This window comes from Tamandua tetradactyla, chromosome 3 (assembly GCF_023851605.1).
Source record: "Tamandua tetradactyla isolate mTamTet1 chromosome 3, mTamTet1.pri, whole genome shotgun sequence".
NCBI classification, from domain to species: Eukaryota; Metazoa; Chordata; class Mammalia; order Pilosa; family Myrmecophagidae; genus Tamandua; species Tamandua tetradactyla.
The window spans coordinates 122,368,889-122,383,255 of NC_135329.1; the positions used below are offsets into that span (position 1 = coordinate 122,368,889).

At 40.9% G+C, this 14,367-nt stretch overlaps 1 protein-coding gene across 1 annotated transcript in view; it reads right to left on the reverse strand.

Moving 5' to 3' along the window:
• The window catches only part of CACNB4 (calcium voltage-gated channel auxiliary subunit beta 4), a 277,034-nt gene extending 275,637 nt beyond the window's left edge, over window positions 1-1,397 (reverse strand). The window contains exons 1-2 of the mRNA XM_077153829.1: window positions 1,182-1,397; window positions 889-972 (exon numbers count right to left, since the gene is read on the reverse strand). Of these exons, the coding sequence (XP_077009944.1) occupies window positions 889-972; window positions 1,182-1,190 (93 nt within the window). The 5' untranslated portion in view covers window positions 1,191-1,397. The remainder of the gene's footprint in view (window positions 1-888; window positions 973-1,181) is intronic.
• Between the last annotated feature and the right edge of the window lie 12,970 nt (window positions 1,398-14,367).

Here is a 14,367-nt window from a genome sequence, read left to right on the forward strand (position 1 = left end):
GAAACCTGAGATAAAAGTCTCTGCCTGCGATGGCCAAAGTTCTGACAGCTCACCTTAAACGCCCACACCTTCACAGCTTCTGTTCCAAAGAGAAGTTAAGGTGACTCGCTTTTGCATGATCTCTCTAAAACCCAGCAGCTAGGGGCGGTTTCACTTACAGGACATGGATAGTTAGAAAATTGAGAGCCAGTTTCCTGTGTCAAGATGAAAGGCACCTTCAGTGTAACCAGCTATCTTAAGTACATACTAGGCACATGACAATCATATGGAAGAAAACAAAGTGTGGTAGCACCTAGACCCGGGGACTGAGGTCCAGTCTTCCCTTATTTCGATTTAGCCAGATCCAGTAGTCTTTCCCAAATTAAGCGATCCAATGTCCTCAAATGAGACCAAACTTTCCACTCAAAGTATTTCTTTTGACCTGAGCTTGGAGATCTCTCCCAAGCCTCAGAAGACTCAAAATAGGACAAAACAGGAGAACCCTCCATCAGTCCGGATCAAACCAGGTTCCCGAGTCCCCGCGGCTCTGGTTACTCAGCGATAAGTTAAAGAACTTAAAGATATTTCCCTTCGCATCGAAGGTGCAACCAGAAATATTTCCAGCTCTTAAATTCAAGGTCCCTGACCGAAGCCAGGGCCCCGCCGAATCGTGTGCAGAAACGCACATGTACAAACTAACTTCCCGGGGTGGCGCGGGCACGCGTGGACCCAAAGTCTTCGCGAGCAGAGGGCAGAGAGTGAGGGACGCCACCCGAGCTCCACCGGGGTTCAGAGGAGGCGCGCGCGGGCTCAGCAGCCGCGGCTCCCACACGTGGGGCTGCGCTCCGCTCCTGGACCCCCGCTGCTCACCCGACTCGCCCCAGCTTCTCCCCGTGTCGGTCCTCCTACCTGTCTGAGGATGAAGCTGGTCGAAGTGGTGCTGCCATCAGATCTTTTCAACCTGCTCCTCCGGGTCGTGGTGCCTCGGGCTACCTGAACTCGACACACGGTGCCAGAGAGAAGCCAGTGAGGAGGACTGCCGGGAGCGAGGAGACCACCCCCCGCTAGAGTCCCACGGTCCCCCGGAGCCGCACCAAGTCTCCTCCACGACCCCCAAATACAGCCCCCACCCCCACCCCCCACCCACTCTAAGCTTGGACAGCTGAAAAGATGCCCTAGACGAGCAGCCCGTGAGCACCCACCACATCCATTAACAAAGACTCTCAGGGTGCGGGGTCCGGGGCCCCCGGCATCGGCTTGGGGAGGCTGCGGGCTCCGGGAGAAGGAGCGCAGAGAAGTGGACGACGGTGAGGAGGAGGAAGGGGAGGAGAAGGAGAAAGAGGAGGAACGAGAGGAGAAAAGGACGCGGTGGAGGGGTGGGGGAGTTCGGGCCGCCGACTCCCGGGACTGGGGGCCCCAAGAGCCAGGCATAAAGGCGGGGCGCTCTCGGGCCGCTGAGGGGGGGGGGTGAGGAGGGAGAGGGCGAGGAGGAGGGAGAAGGAGGAGGGAGGAGGAGGGGGCGGTACCTGAGAGGTGGGAGAGTGTGGCCCGTCCGCGGTCGCGTTCTTGGCGTAGGAGGAGGACATGGTTCACAGCCGCATGGCCCGCCTGTGCACGGTGGGCGGAGGGCCGACTGGCCCCCCAGAGACTGGGGTGCGGGGAGGAGGGGGAGGGCAGCAGGCCTTCCCCTCCCGGCTCCAGGACGGGCGCCCGGGCGCTCTGCCCGCACTTCGAAGAGCTCAGCACCTTAAAGCTACAGAGCCGTTTCCCCTCCCGCAGCAGGGTCCGGAGCAGCGACCCCCGCAGGCGGCGGTCTCCGCGAGGGGCTTCTCGGGATCTTGCCTACCGGAGCCAAGTGGGAGAAGCGCTCTCCCACCTAGTGAGCGCCCTACAGCAGAGCTTTCCAGCGGATGAAGGGAGGGGGAAATCTGGAATGGGGGTGGGAGGATTAAAATAGTCTGCACAGTTTAAAATGAGACAAAGGTGGCATGGTTCATGAATCAGGACTTGGGGAGGGCGGCTGGTGCAGTGTGGCGGGGAGTGGTAAGAGCCGAGCCGGGTGTGTGATTGCTGCACTGGAATTTTAAAAGGACAAGAGCCGAACCTTCCTTCCGCGACTTCATTCATCAACCCACTGTGGTGAAGCATGGGGCTTCGTGATTTGCTTTTTTCCGCGTTTTTATTGTTTGGCAACTGTAGCCTCAGAAGTGCGAGTCACACATATCCAGGCAGCCGTGGGAGACTCAGCCAGCCCTGGACTGACGGGAGAAGCAGCCCCACTGGAGATCGGCGTGTCCTAAGGAGTTTTGAAGGTCACGTTAGACCTGCTAAAAAAGCTAGCGTTGACCACGTGCCACCCATTTCTACACGGATAGCTGTTTCCAAGAGAAGAAACCCATCCCTGAAACTATCTATACACAGCCTTTGCGGTTGCTTGGTTTTCTCCTGCAAATTCAAATTAATAGATGAGTTTGAGATCACATTAAAAACAGAGGATTGTGGGGAGGAATTTGTGGATTTAGAAATCAAGAGACCGTATTTAAGCATAGTTACTGCATGAGAAATCATCATTAAACTGTGCATAGTTTCTCAAATCATTAAATCAGTCCATCTCACCTTGCATTCTAGGATTTCTTTATGCGAACAACTGTCAGTTTATTGACAAATGGGCAGAAATACTGAGGTCCTGCCCTCCGAGAAGAGAGCCCTCTGCTCAGAGCTAGGGCTAGGGAAACTTGTGTTCTTGGCTTCATCAGCCTGGACTGAGTCCATCTTGCTGAGCTGGGAGCTGGGAGAGAGGATGTGGGCTTAGTTCAAATATTGTAGAAGATGCTGACTTTTCTTACTGAGCATCAGATTTTCTTGAATAAATGTTTCATCTTTTACTGGGTGCCCTTAGGACCACTTCCAGACTTTAAATGTTTTTTAAAAAAAAAAAAAAAAACACCACTTTTGCTAGAGGGTGGGTTTTAACAATCGCTAGCCCTTGTTAGAGCTGGTTTTACATCTTACCATCCACCAGACTCTTCCTTTACATTCCTACTCCGTTCATTTAATGCCTCTCTGCAAGAGTCTCATACTAGTCTCCTTGGCTCCAGGCTCCCTATGGCTATGCACACACATGCACGCACACGTCATTCCATCTGCACACATACAGGTAAAGCCATTCTCCTAAAATCTCTTTGCCCAAGTCACTTTTCTATTCTAAAATGCTCTCATTACTCTCAACAGCCCACAAAATAAGGTTCAAACTCCCTGGTCCAACAATCAAGCCCTCTGCTCTCCTCCTCCGGGGCTTTTCTGGTCACTGCCTCATTTCTCCAACCTGGTCTCTCTATACCAACCTTCCAGCAAGCAGGCAGGTCTACTCCTTATTGCCCAGACATGCCAGATGTAATCTTACCTCAGCCCCTCTGCTTTGGAATGCCCTCCCTCCAGTCCACACAACCAGCTCAATTATCCTTCCTCCAAACCCAGCTCAGAGCACTCTCCATCCTTAGAAATCCTCCCTGACCACTCCAGTCCTTAATAGTTTCTCATGCCCCTGAAAAACTGGAGCACTTATTCTCTAGGCATTTAGCACAGGCTGCCTTCATTTATTAGCTCTCTTTTTGTGAAAATATCCTAATTTTCAACCAGATTTTTTAGTTTTTTATCTTCTAGTGCTGTGCCTTACCTGTATAGTAGATACTCCATAAAGTTTGTGGGAAGCAGGTTGTTTGCCAATGCAAACCCACTCACCCCCTTTAGTTATGGCTGACCCAATCCATTTTTGGGTTCTGAGCCATTCTCATAGTGGATACTTAATCAATATATAGAGAATGAATTATTATGTGGCCATCAGATGTGACTTATCTGGTTTTCCACTGCCTACAGTCTCACTGACATTGAATGAATATTAAAAAGGAATCTGCAAAAGAAAAAAAAAGACAGCCTGAGGAGCTCCATGTACCTGACCCCCAGCAAAATTGGTAAACGTTATTTTAAAAAAAAAATTAAAAGTCTGTATAAGTAGACCTAAGGGCACACAGGAAATGAAGAAACATTTATTTAAGAAAATCTACTAAAGCTCAATAAGAAAAGTGAGTCTATTATAGCGTTTGAACCAAGTCCCACACCCTCCCTCTCCACTCCCAGCTCAGTGAGATGGAAACTCCACTCCAGGCTGATGCAGCCAAGAACACAAGTTTCCCTCCCCCCACCCCCACCCTGCTCCAGGCAGAGGACTATCTTCTGGGGAGACACCAGACATCAACAATTCTCATTTATGAGGCTAAGTTCCAGGCACACTTCAGACAAGTGCAGCCATGATATGGGTAACCACTTCTGCCCAGCCCCACCCATGGGTGGAGGCTTCACCTTTGATGCAGCACCACTGAGAATATGACTTTGATCACTATTTACTGGCTAGTGGAGAGGCAAGCCAAAGAGACCTTGGACTGCTATCCCATCCCACTGACCACTTAGCTCCTAAAGCAGGGGTATCACTCAGAGAGAAGTACACTACTGTCCCCATCCCCCAGCACCAGAGTTCAAAGAATGAAGTTGGACCCTTATCTCATACCATATATACAATTTAACACAAAATCATCAAAGACCTAAATGTAAGAGCTAAAACAATAAAACTCTTAGAAAAAAGAGGAGAAACTCTCCACAGCCTCAGATTCAGCAATGTTTTCTTAGATATGACAACAAAAGCACAAGAAACAAAAGAAAAAAATATATTGAACTTCATTAAAATTTAAAACTTTTGTGTGTCAAAGAACACTATCAAGAAAATGAAAAGACAACCCATAGAGTAGAAGAAAATATTTGCAAATCGTATCTCTGATAAGGGACATATCTATAATATATAAGAAACTCTTACAACTTGATAATAACAAGACAAATAACTCAACTAAAATGTGCAAAGGACATGAACAGACATTTCTCCAGAGAAGATATACAAATGGCCAATAAGCACATGAAAAGATTCTCAACATCACTAATCACCCAGGAAATGCAAAACGAAACCACAATGAGATACCACTTTATACCCACTAGGATGACTATACACAAAAAGAGATAATAAAGTGTTGCCATGCTTGTGGAAAAATGGGAACCCTGCTGCTAGCAATGGAAATTGATACTGATGATTTGGAAAAGTTTGATAATTCCTTAAAAGACTAAACATAGAATTACCCAACAATTCCACTCCTAAGCATATAGCAAAACATTCTGGTACAAGAATGGTCATAGCAGCATTGTTCATAACAGCCAAAAGGTGGAAACAACCCAAATATCCATCAACTGACAAATGGATAATGTGGTATATCCATATAATGGAATATTATTCAGCTATAAAAGGTATGCAATAGTGATACAATATGAATGAACCTTGAAAACATTAGGCTAAATTTAAAGAAGCTAGTCACAAAAGAGCACATATTAGATGATTCTACTTATATGAAATATCCAGAATAGGCAAATCTACAGGTACTGATACTAGATTAGTGGTTGCTTAGAGGAAAGGATGAAGGATATTGAGGTGTGATCGTTAAAGGATACAGGGTTTCTTTTTGGTGGGCTAGAAATGCTGTAAAATTAGTTGTAGTAAAAGTTATAAAACTCTATGAATATATTAAAATCCACTGAATTGTGTACTCTAAAGGGGTGAATTGCATAGTATTTGCATTATATTTCAATAAAGCTATTATAACAACAAATCTACAGAACTTCCACATAAATTAACTCAAAATGGATCATAGGCCTAAATGTAAAATGCAAATCTACAAAACTTCTAGAAGAAAACATAGGAGAAAATCTATGTGACCTGGGGTCTGGTAAGGAGGTTTTTAGATACAACAGCACCAAAACCACGATCTGAAAAAGTAAAAATTGATATGTGGGGATTTTTAAAAATAAAAACTTTTGCTCTGTAAAAGGCACTGTTAGGAAAATGAAAATACAAGCCGTAGTGTGGAAGAAAATATCTGCAAAACCAACAGGAACTTTTACTGATTGCTAATGGGAACACAAAATGGTATAGCCACTTTGAAAGACAATTCAGCAGTTTCTTACAAAGCTGAACATAGTTTTAACATACAATACTGCAATCGTATTTCTAGATATTTATGAATCTGATTTGAAAACTTATGTCCACATGAAAACTAACACATGAATTTTTATAACAAGTGTATTAGTAATAGTCAAGAACTGGAAGCAACCAAGGAGTCCCTCAATAAGTGAATGGATAAACAAACTGTCCAATATGACTCAGTGCCAAAAAATGAATGAGCTATCAAGCCATGAAAAGGCATCAATGAATCTTAAATGCATATTGCTAAGTGAAAGAAGGCAATCTGAAGGGTAACATATTGTATGATTATATTTATTTTTTTTCTGTTTGTTACTATCTTACGATTTTTTTTTATTAATTAAAGAAAAAAAGAAATTAACAAAACATTTAGAAATCATTCCATTCTACATATACAATCAGTAATTCTTAACATCATCACATAGATGCATGAGTATGATTATATTTATATGAGTTTCTGGAAAAAGCAAAACTAATGATAAACAGGTAATTGATGTGGAGTAGGGAGTGGAAGTAAGGGTTCGAAAAGGTGAAGTCCAGAAGATTGTTTTAGGGCACTGAAATTATTCTGCATGATAATGTAATGCTGGGTTTATGACACTACGCTTTTATCAAAATCTACAGAACTTTAAAGTGCAGAGAGAACTTTAATGTATTGCATATTTGAAAAAAATTCACTTAGGAGGTTGGGAGTTTCCAAGATGAAATGCAGAATGTGATAAAAGTTATAACTGCATTGCAACATATGAAAAAACCTCACTGAAGGGGGTGGGGGAAAAGGGTGCCGACCTGAGTAACTGTGGAAATGAGTGGAGTCCATAAGACTAAAGGCAAAAGTGTGGAGTAGCACTATACTGTACTTGATAAAGTTGTTTCCAATATGGTTATGGGTTAATAATTCTGTAACAACTAGAATTAAACAATTAAGTAAATGGATGGCAGATGATAGGAGCCAGGTTTATCACTGTTGGCATGAGAGATTACAGACAAGCAAGGGGATAGGGAGAATGATCCATGTGGTAATGAATTAGAGTCAGAGACATCAGTTCGAGCCCATGTGCAGCTTAATATAGGTACAGATGATCATCTGTATAAATATTTATAGATATATGCAATAAGCACGTTCATATACACACGTATATTTTCTTGCTCTGTCGGTTGAGGGCCTAGAAGCAATATACCTAGCACCCAGATCTTGGTTTCTAACACAGTTCTCCAATAAAAGAAACCAGGGCTCTTTGGAGAAATGACTGATTCTAGAACTGAAGTAGAATATATATAAGATGAGCCTGGAACATCTTGGAGTGCCAGAAAGTAAAGAATTGCTCAATAACCACTCTCCATCCCCCCACCCCCCAAAGATGGGCCTAGGTCAAAGGGACACAGGAGGCAACTGAAAGAGCTCTCAATGGACAAAACCAGAACAACTTAAGCAACACACCCCTGACCGAAACATAGTATTGGATTATATTCCAAAGTATAAAATGAATATCAATCAGTTCAGTCCATACTAATAAAAACACCTTATACAAAAGTTAACTCAAAATGGATCAAAGATCTAAACATTAGGTCTCAGACCATAAAACAGTTAGAGGAAAATGTAGGGAGATATCTTATGAATCTTACAACTGGAGGCGGTTTTATGGACCTTAAACCTAAAGCAAGAGCACTGAAGAAAGAAAGAAATAAATGGGAGCTCCTCAAAATTAAACACTTTAGTGCATCAAAGAACTTCATCAAGAAAGTAGAAAGACAGCCTACACAATGGGAGACAATATTTGGAAATGACATATCAGATAAAGGTCTAGTATCCAGAATTTATAAAGAGATTGTTCAACTCAACAACAAAAAGATAGCCAACCCAATTACAAAATGGGAAAAAGACTTGAACAGACACCTCTCAGAAGAGGAAATACGGATGGCCAAGAGGCACATGAAGAGATGCTCAATGTCCCTGGCCATTAGAGAAATGCAAATCAAAACCACAATGAGATATCATCTCACACCCACCAGAATGGCCATTATCAACAAAACAGAAAATGACAAGTGCTGGAGAGGATGCGGAGAAAGAGGCACACTTATCCACTGTTGGTGGGAATGTCAAAGGGTGCAACCACTGTGGAAGGCAGTTTGGCGGTTCCTCAAAAAGCTGAATATACAATTGCCATACGACCCAGCAATACCATTGCTAGGTATCTACTCAAAGGACTTAAGGGCAAAGACACAAACGGACATTTGCACACCAATGTTTATAGCAGCGTTATTTACAATTGCAAAGAGATGGAAACAGCCAAAATGTCCATCAACAGAAGAATGGCTAAACAAACTGTGGTATATACATACGATGGAATATTATGCAGCTTTAAGACAAGATAAACTTATGAAGCATGTAATAACATGGATGGACCTAGAGAATATTATGCTGAGTGAATCCAGCCAAAAACTAAAGGACAAATACTGTATGGTCCCACTGATGTGAACGGACATTCGAGAATAAACTTGAAATATGTCATTGGTAACAGAGTCCAGAAGGAGATAGAAACAGGGTAAGATAATGGGTAATTGGAGCTGAAGGGATACAGACTGTGCAACAGGACTAGATACAAAAACTCAAAAATGGACAGCACAATAATACCTAATTGTAAAGTAATCATGTTAAAACACTGAATGAAGCTGCATCTGAGCTATAGGGTTTTTTTTGTTTTTTTTTTTTTACTATTATTACTACTTTTATTTCTTTACTCTATATTAACATTCTATATCTTTTTCTGTTGTGTTGCTAGTTCTTCTAAACCGATGCAAATGTACTAAGAAACGATGATCATGCATCTATGTGATGATGTTAAGAATTACTGATTGCATATGTAGAATGGTATGATTTCTAAATGTTGGGTTAATTTCTTTTTTTTTTCCGTTAATAAAAAAAAATTAAAAAAAATAAAATAATAAAGGGGGAAAAAAAGCCAAATCTCCCTTGCAGAAGAATCAAGAGATAATTTATGTAGCCCTTCTTTCCTTAAGGAGGTAGAACATAATTCCACACTCCTTAAGTTTGGGCTGCACATTGTGACTTCCTTTCAAAGAGTATATGGAAAATGAGAGTCACTTTACAGAGGGGAAACCTGACAAACATCATATCAGCCAAGTGGTGAGAGTCAATGTGAACAGTGATAAGTCCTGTTGCTAATAAATATCCTTGATATGAGAGAATGGCACTGTGGTCTTCTTCTTCCAAAGCCCCCAAACCCATAATACCAGTCTAATCAGGAGGAAAACATGAGACAAATCCTAACTGAGGGACACTCTACAAAATACCTGTCAAGTACACTCCAAATCTGTCAAAGGTCATAAGCACAGAGAAAGTCTAATAAACCATCACAAGATATTTGTGTTGTGTGTAATCACAGATTCCAGATGGAATCCTGAAGCAGTAAAAGGACATTAGGTAAAAAACTAAGGAAATCTAAATAAAGTATGGACATTAATAATAATGTTTCAACACTGGTTCATGGGATGTGACAAATGTACCATACACTAAGGTATCCTGCACCCCAGGATACTGGGAAACTGGGGTGCAGGATATATAAGAATTCCTTGTACTATCTTCACAATTTTTCTAAAAATCTAAACTACTCTAAAATAATAAGTTTATATGTTTTTAAATGCTAAATTTTAGAGTTGGAAGGGAATTAAGTAATGATCTAGTACAGACCCCACATTTAGTTAATTAGGAAACTGAGTTCAAGTGAATGAATTGCTCTAGAGCAAGTGACACACCACTATTGTGCGGTCCCGTTTTCCCTAAAACACCGAACACTGCTCGATCACTTTCAGTTACAAATGTTTTCTTTATAAATTTTATCCCCTTACTTAATAAATACAGTTTGCTAAGTGCCTCCTACAAAGCCGTATCCAATAAAGAATAAATTTAATAAATAAATTTTAATTTAAAAATTATTATAAATAAATAAATAAAAGACATGTTCTTGGAGAACACACAGAGCTCAATCATAAGATGACTACGTTCCTTATTTAAAAATCATTTTAATATCATTTTTAGAACATATGCATTACTCTAGAAAAAGAAATAAAAAGACAAAAGAAAAAGACACTTTGCCTAGGGCCCATGCATCTTTAAAAATATTTAAACCAGTAGTATACAAAATCACAACAGGAGCACATGGGCTTAATTGTATATTGTAGGTTTGAGTAATTAACCTTTTACGTTCACAGCCAAAAAACCCCAGTGTAAATTTTCTGAGTTTTCCTCTTGGAGGACAGTTTTCTTTTATTCTAAAGAATTTCTCCACAATTATTATCCCCCATTTAAAAAGTGCTATGGCCCAAACATTGAAGGCCTATTCAAAAAGCACATAAGCCATGGACCTTCAGGACAGTAAATAGAATATTATGTTTTTAGAAATTGGATAAAAAGTTGACTTTTTAATTCTAAAAAATATATATACCATAAAACCCAGTGAAAATGTTACAGTGGTGGATACAATTTTAAAGGAAACAAATGATTTGAGTGGTAATGGAAGTAAACTAATATCTAAGTTTTAAGTAGAATCACTGTGAAGTTGAAGCACACACATCTTTTAAGTGGAGAATATACAGACATGCTAACTACTAGCTAATTTAAATTTGTTATTCTGTGTTTATCAAGCGTATTTGTTATCTTTTCTAAGGAAACAAACAACCTCGAAGTCTCAGTGGCTTATACAGCACCGTGTACGCTGTGGCTTCGCCTCCTTGCCTTCTCATTCTGGGGCCAGAGCTGAAGCAGCCACCAGAATTTGGGACATGTTGGCTCTGAAGAGGGCCACAGAGCTGCAGGAAGTTCATGATGCCTGTTAAAGCTCCTGCTAAGCTGTACGCATGTCCGTTGGCCAACACATAACCAAGCCCAGAGTCTGAATAGGGACAAAATAACTCAGGAATCAAAGGCATGGGCAGAGATGTACAATCCTTGTACAGGAAAGAGGGAGAGTAAAAAACAGCAGACAATAATACAATCCACTATGACTTCTTAAACCAGATATTCAGTGATAAAAGCTGATCACCCCTATCCTTCGTATTCATACTGCCCTTTTAGATAGTTGCATAAATTATGCTATTTCTATAACCTTTAAAGGAAGTATTTTTTAAAAAATAGTTTTATTGAGATATCCTCACATGCCACACAGTCCAAATATACAATCAATGGCTCACAATATCATCACACAGTTGTGTATACATCACTATGATCATTTTTAGAACAAGTGCATCACTCTAGAAAAAGAAATAAAGACAAAAGAAAAAAAATACATTCCATACTCTTTACCCCTCCCTCCCATTGACCATTAGTATTTCAATTTACTCCCATTTTTTTAATCCCTCATTTTCATCCCCCCATTATTTATTTATTTTTTGCCCTTATTTTTTACTCATCTATCTATACCCTGGATAAAGGCAGCATTAGTCACAAGATGTTCACAATCACATGATCCCATTGTAAAAGCTGTATAATTGTACAATCATCTTCAACAATCAAGGCTACTGGAATACAGTTAAACAGTTTCAGGTACTTCCCTTTAGCCACTTCAATATACCATAAACTGAAAAGGGTATCTGTATAAAGCATAACAATAACCTCCAGGATAACCTCTCAACTGTGTTTGAAACCTCTCGGCCCCAAAAACTTTGTCTCATTTTTCTCATTCCCCTTTTGGTCAAGAAGGCTTTCTCAGTTCCATGATGCCAGGTCCCAGCTCACCCCAGGAGTCATGTCCTACAATGCCAGAGGATTTACACACTTGGGAGGCATACCCCACGGCGGGGGTGGGGGTGGGGCACAGGCAGTGAGTTCACCTGCCAAGTTGCTTAGAGAGAGAGGCCACATGTGAGCAACAAAAGAGGTTCTCTGGGGGTGACCCTTAGGCATAATTATAAGGAAGTACTTTTTTAAATGATGAAATTAAGAGCCTGGATGATGTAAATTAAATTCCAAATGATTTTTATATTCTAGCTTCCCTACTTTCTGTCCCCCGTGAAGAACAGAGGCTTATAGAGATTCAAAGTAGGAAGAGAACTTGAATGTATCTAAAATAGAGGCTTGCAACCAGCATAAACAAGCGTGGGATGCAGAAGTATAAAGATCCAGTACTGTCATGACCATTACACAGAATTTGCTTTTCCTTAAGCTACATATCCTTTTGCAGTGTCCCTTACTAATGTCACCTGGCCCTGAGTAACTGGATGTGACTTTTCAACCTTCTAGGTGAATCTTTTAGGTGCTGTTTTTCATACCCACTTGCTCCTCCATATACACAAAGGTCTGTGACGTAGTTTCCTGCCACCAATCAAAAAGAGATATCCTCTGTGCTTCTACTTCTGTGGTAATCCGTGGGATAGGACAACTAGAGAAATGAACATTCTATTCTGGAAACCACAATGTTCATCCATGAACACTAGTTACAAGATTGAAGGCATCATCTAAGATTTTTTTTTAAAGAGCCATTGGCCTTCTTGAGACTTAAGACAGAATCTAGCCCCCTCTGAACACTTGATAGTTGAAATAATACCATTTCCTTTGCTTCTAAGACAACTTGGATTTTAAGAAGTATCATTGATTTAATAAATACCTTTTAAAAATCCTACAAATACTTGCTTGTCCACTGTGGAATGCATTCTGATTTCAGACACGTTAAAATGGAATGATGATAAGCAAAAGAATAAGAAAAGGTTAAAAGAAAACTGGTATTTATTGAATGCCAGGCACTTTTAGATGCTATGCAGCTATTTAACCAACTCCATTTACACACTTCATTCCATATTTTATTGCCTATGCTAGGCCCTGGGAATACAATGAGTGAAACACAGCTCAAAGTTCTGAAGGATTTTACAAACCAAGCGGAAGTAGGATGCTTTCAGATAAAAAAAGCAAAACCCTACCAACAGTAGTTTAGACAAATAATGGGTTTATAACAGAAGGGGGGTTATTTTCATCACATATGAAGAAATCCAGAGATACAGTCTAAGTCTGGCATAGCCACTCAAAGATGTCATCAAGTGGCCCAGCACCTTCTACCTCCTTGAGCTACCAAAGCTTTCTTCCTCATGGTCACAAGATGGTTGCTACACCTCCTGGCATTGCATCTGCCTTGTGAGCCAGAAGGGAGAAGAACCAAAAGCCATTTTTCTTTTCTTTTCTTTTTCTTTTTTTTTTTTTTTTTTTCAGTTTTTTCTTTCTTCCTAGTAAACCCTTCCCAGGGACTTCAACTATAATCTCACTGGCCAGATGGTCTCATATGGAATCTGAGAAGCTAAGTACTATTATCTTGTTTATCAACTTTCATAGCAGAAGATGAGTAGAAATGGATATTGAATCCATTTCTGTGACCAGCCTATAGAATCTGTCACAGAAACAGACCCATAAATAGATCATTCTAATGTAATGTGGCAACCACTATAAAAATTACAAGATGTTACAGAAGCACAGCATGGTATGGAGGCCAGAATCAAAACTTGGGTACACTTCACAGGATACTTTATTAGATATAAGCATTCCAGCAGATAAAAATAAGTCAAACAGAGGTACAAAATAAAATTGACATCAGAGGAATTTTGGGTTTGTGAGTTGGAGTCTAGAGCATGAGAATGAAAGAAGTTAGAGAGGCTGGCAAGGGTAAGATAGTAGAGACTTTAATATGTCATTCTAGAGTTTGGCCCTTATCCTAAATGTAACAGAACCCCAGGTTCATACTGGAATTTGTTCTCAACAGCTGGGGTTCTTGGCTTCAAATCGGAACTGTTCTCCTCACAACCAAATGAGCCTTAACTAATTGTCACCTATGTCTTTTTTCTCAGAGCAAAATCTGAGCTGCCTTTTGTCCCTGCTTCACCCTTCCTCTTCAGATTCTCAGAGCATTTGCTTATACAAAACTCGGGTTTCATCAGCCCGCCTGTTTGACAGAGCTAATCGTTGAACAACATACAGATTAAATAGCTCCATTCACTTCTATGATCTTCCTTATAATATTCACATGCTCACATCTCAAGGCATTTTATACCCATGTGAGGCCTTTGGGACCCCCATAAATCTCACAGTGATTTATGGGAAAGGGAGCTGCTACAGAATATTATCTAGTAACAAATTATCTCTGCTTAACAGTCACATTGGTATAGTGAGGAAAAGCACATGCTTTAGCATTAAAGCCTGCTTTGTAATCCCAGCATTGCCACTTATTTGCTGTGTAACCTTGTGCATGCTATTAATTTCTAGTCTACCACTCTACCTAACAGGTGTATAGTAGCTTGAAGCTGAATGGACC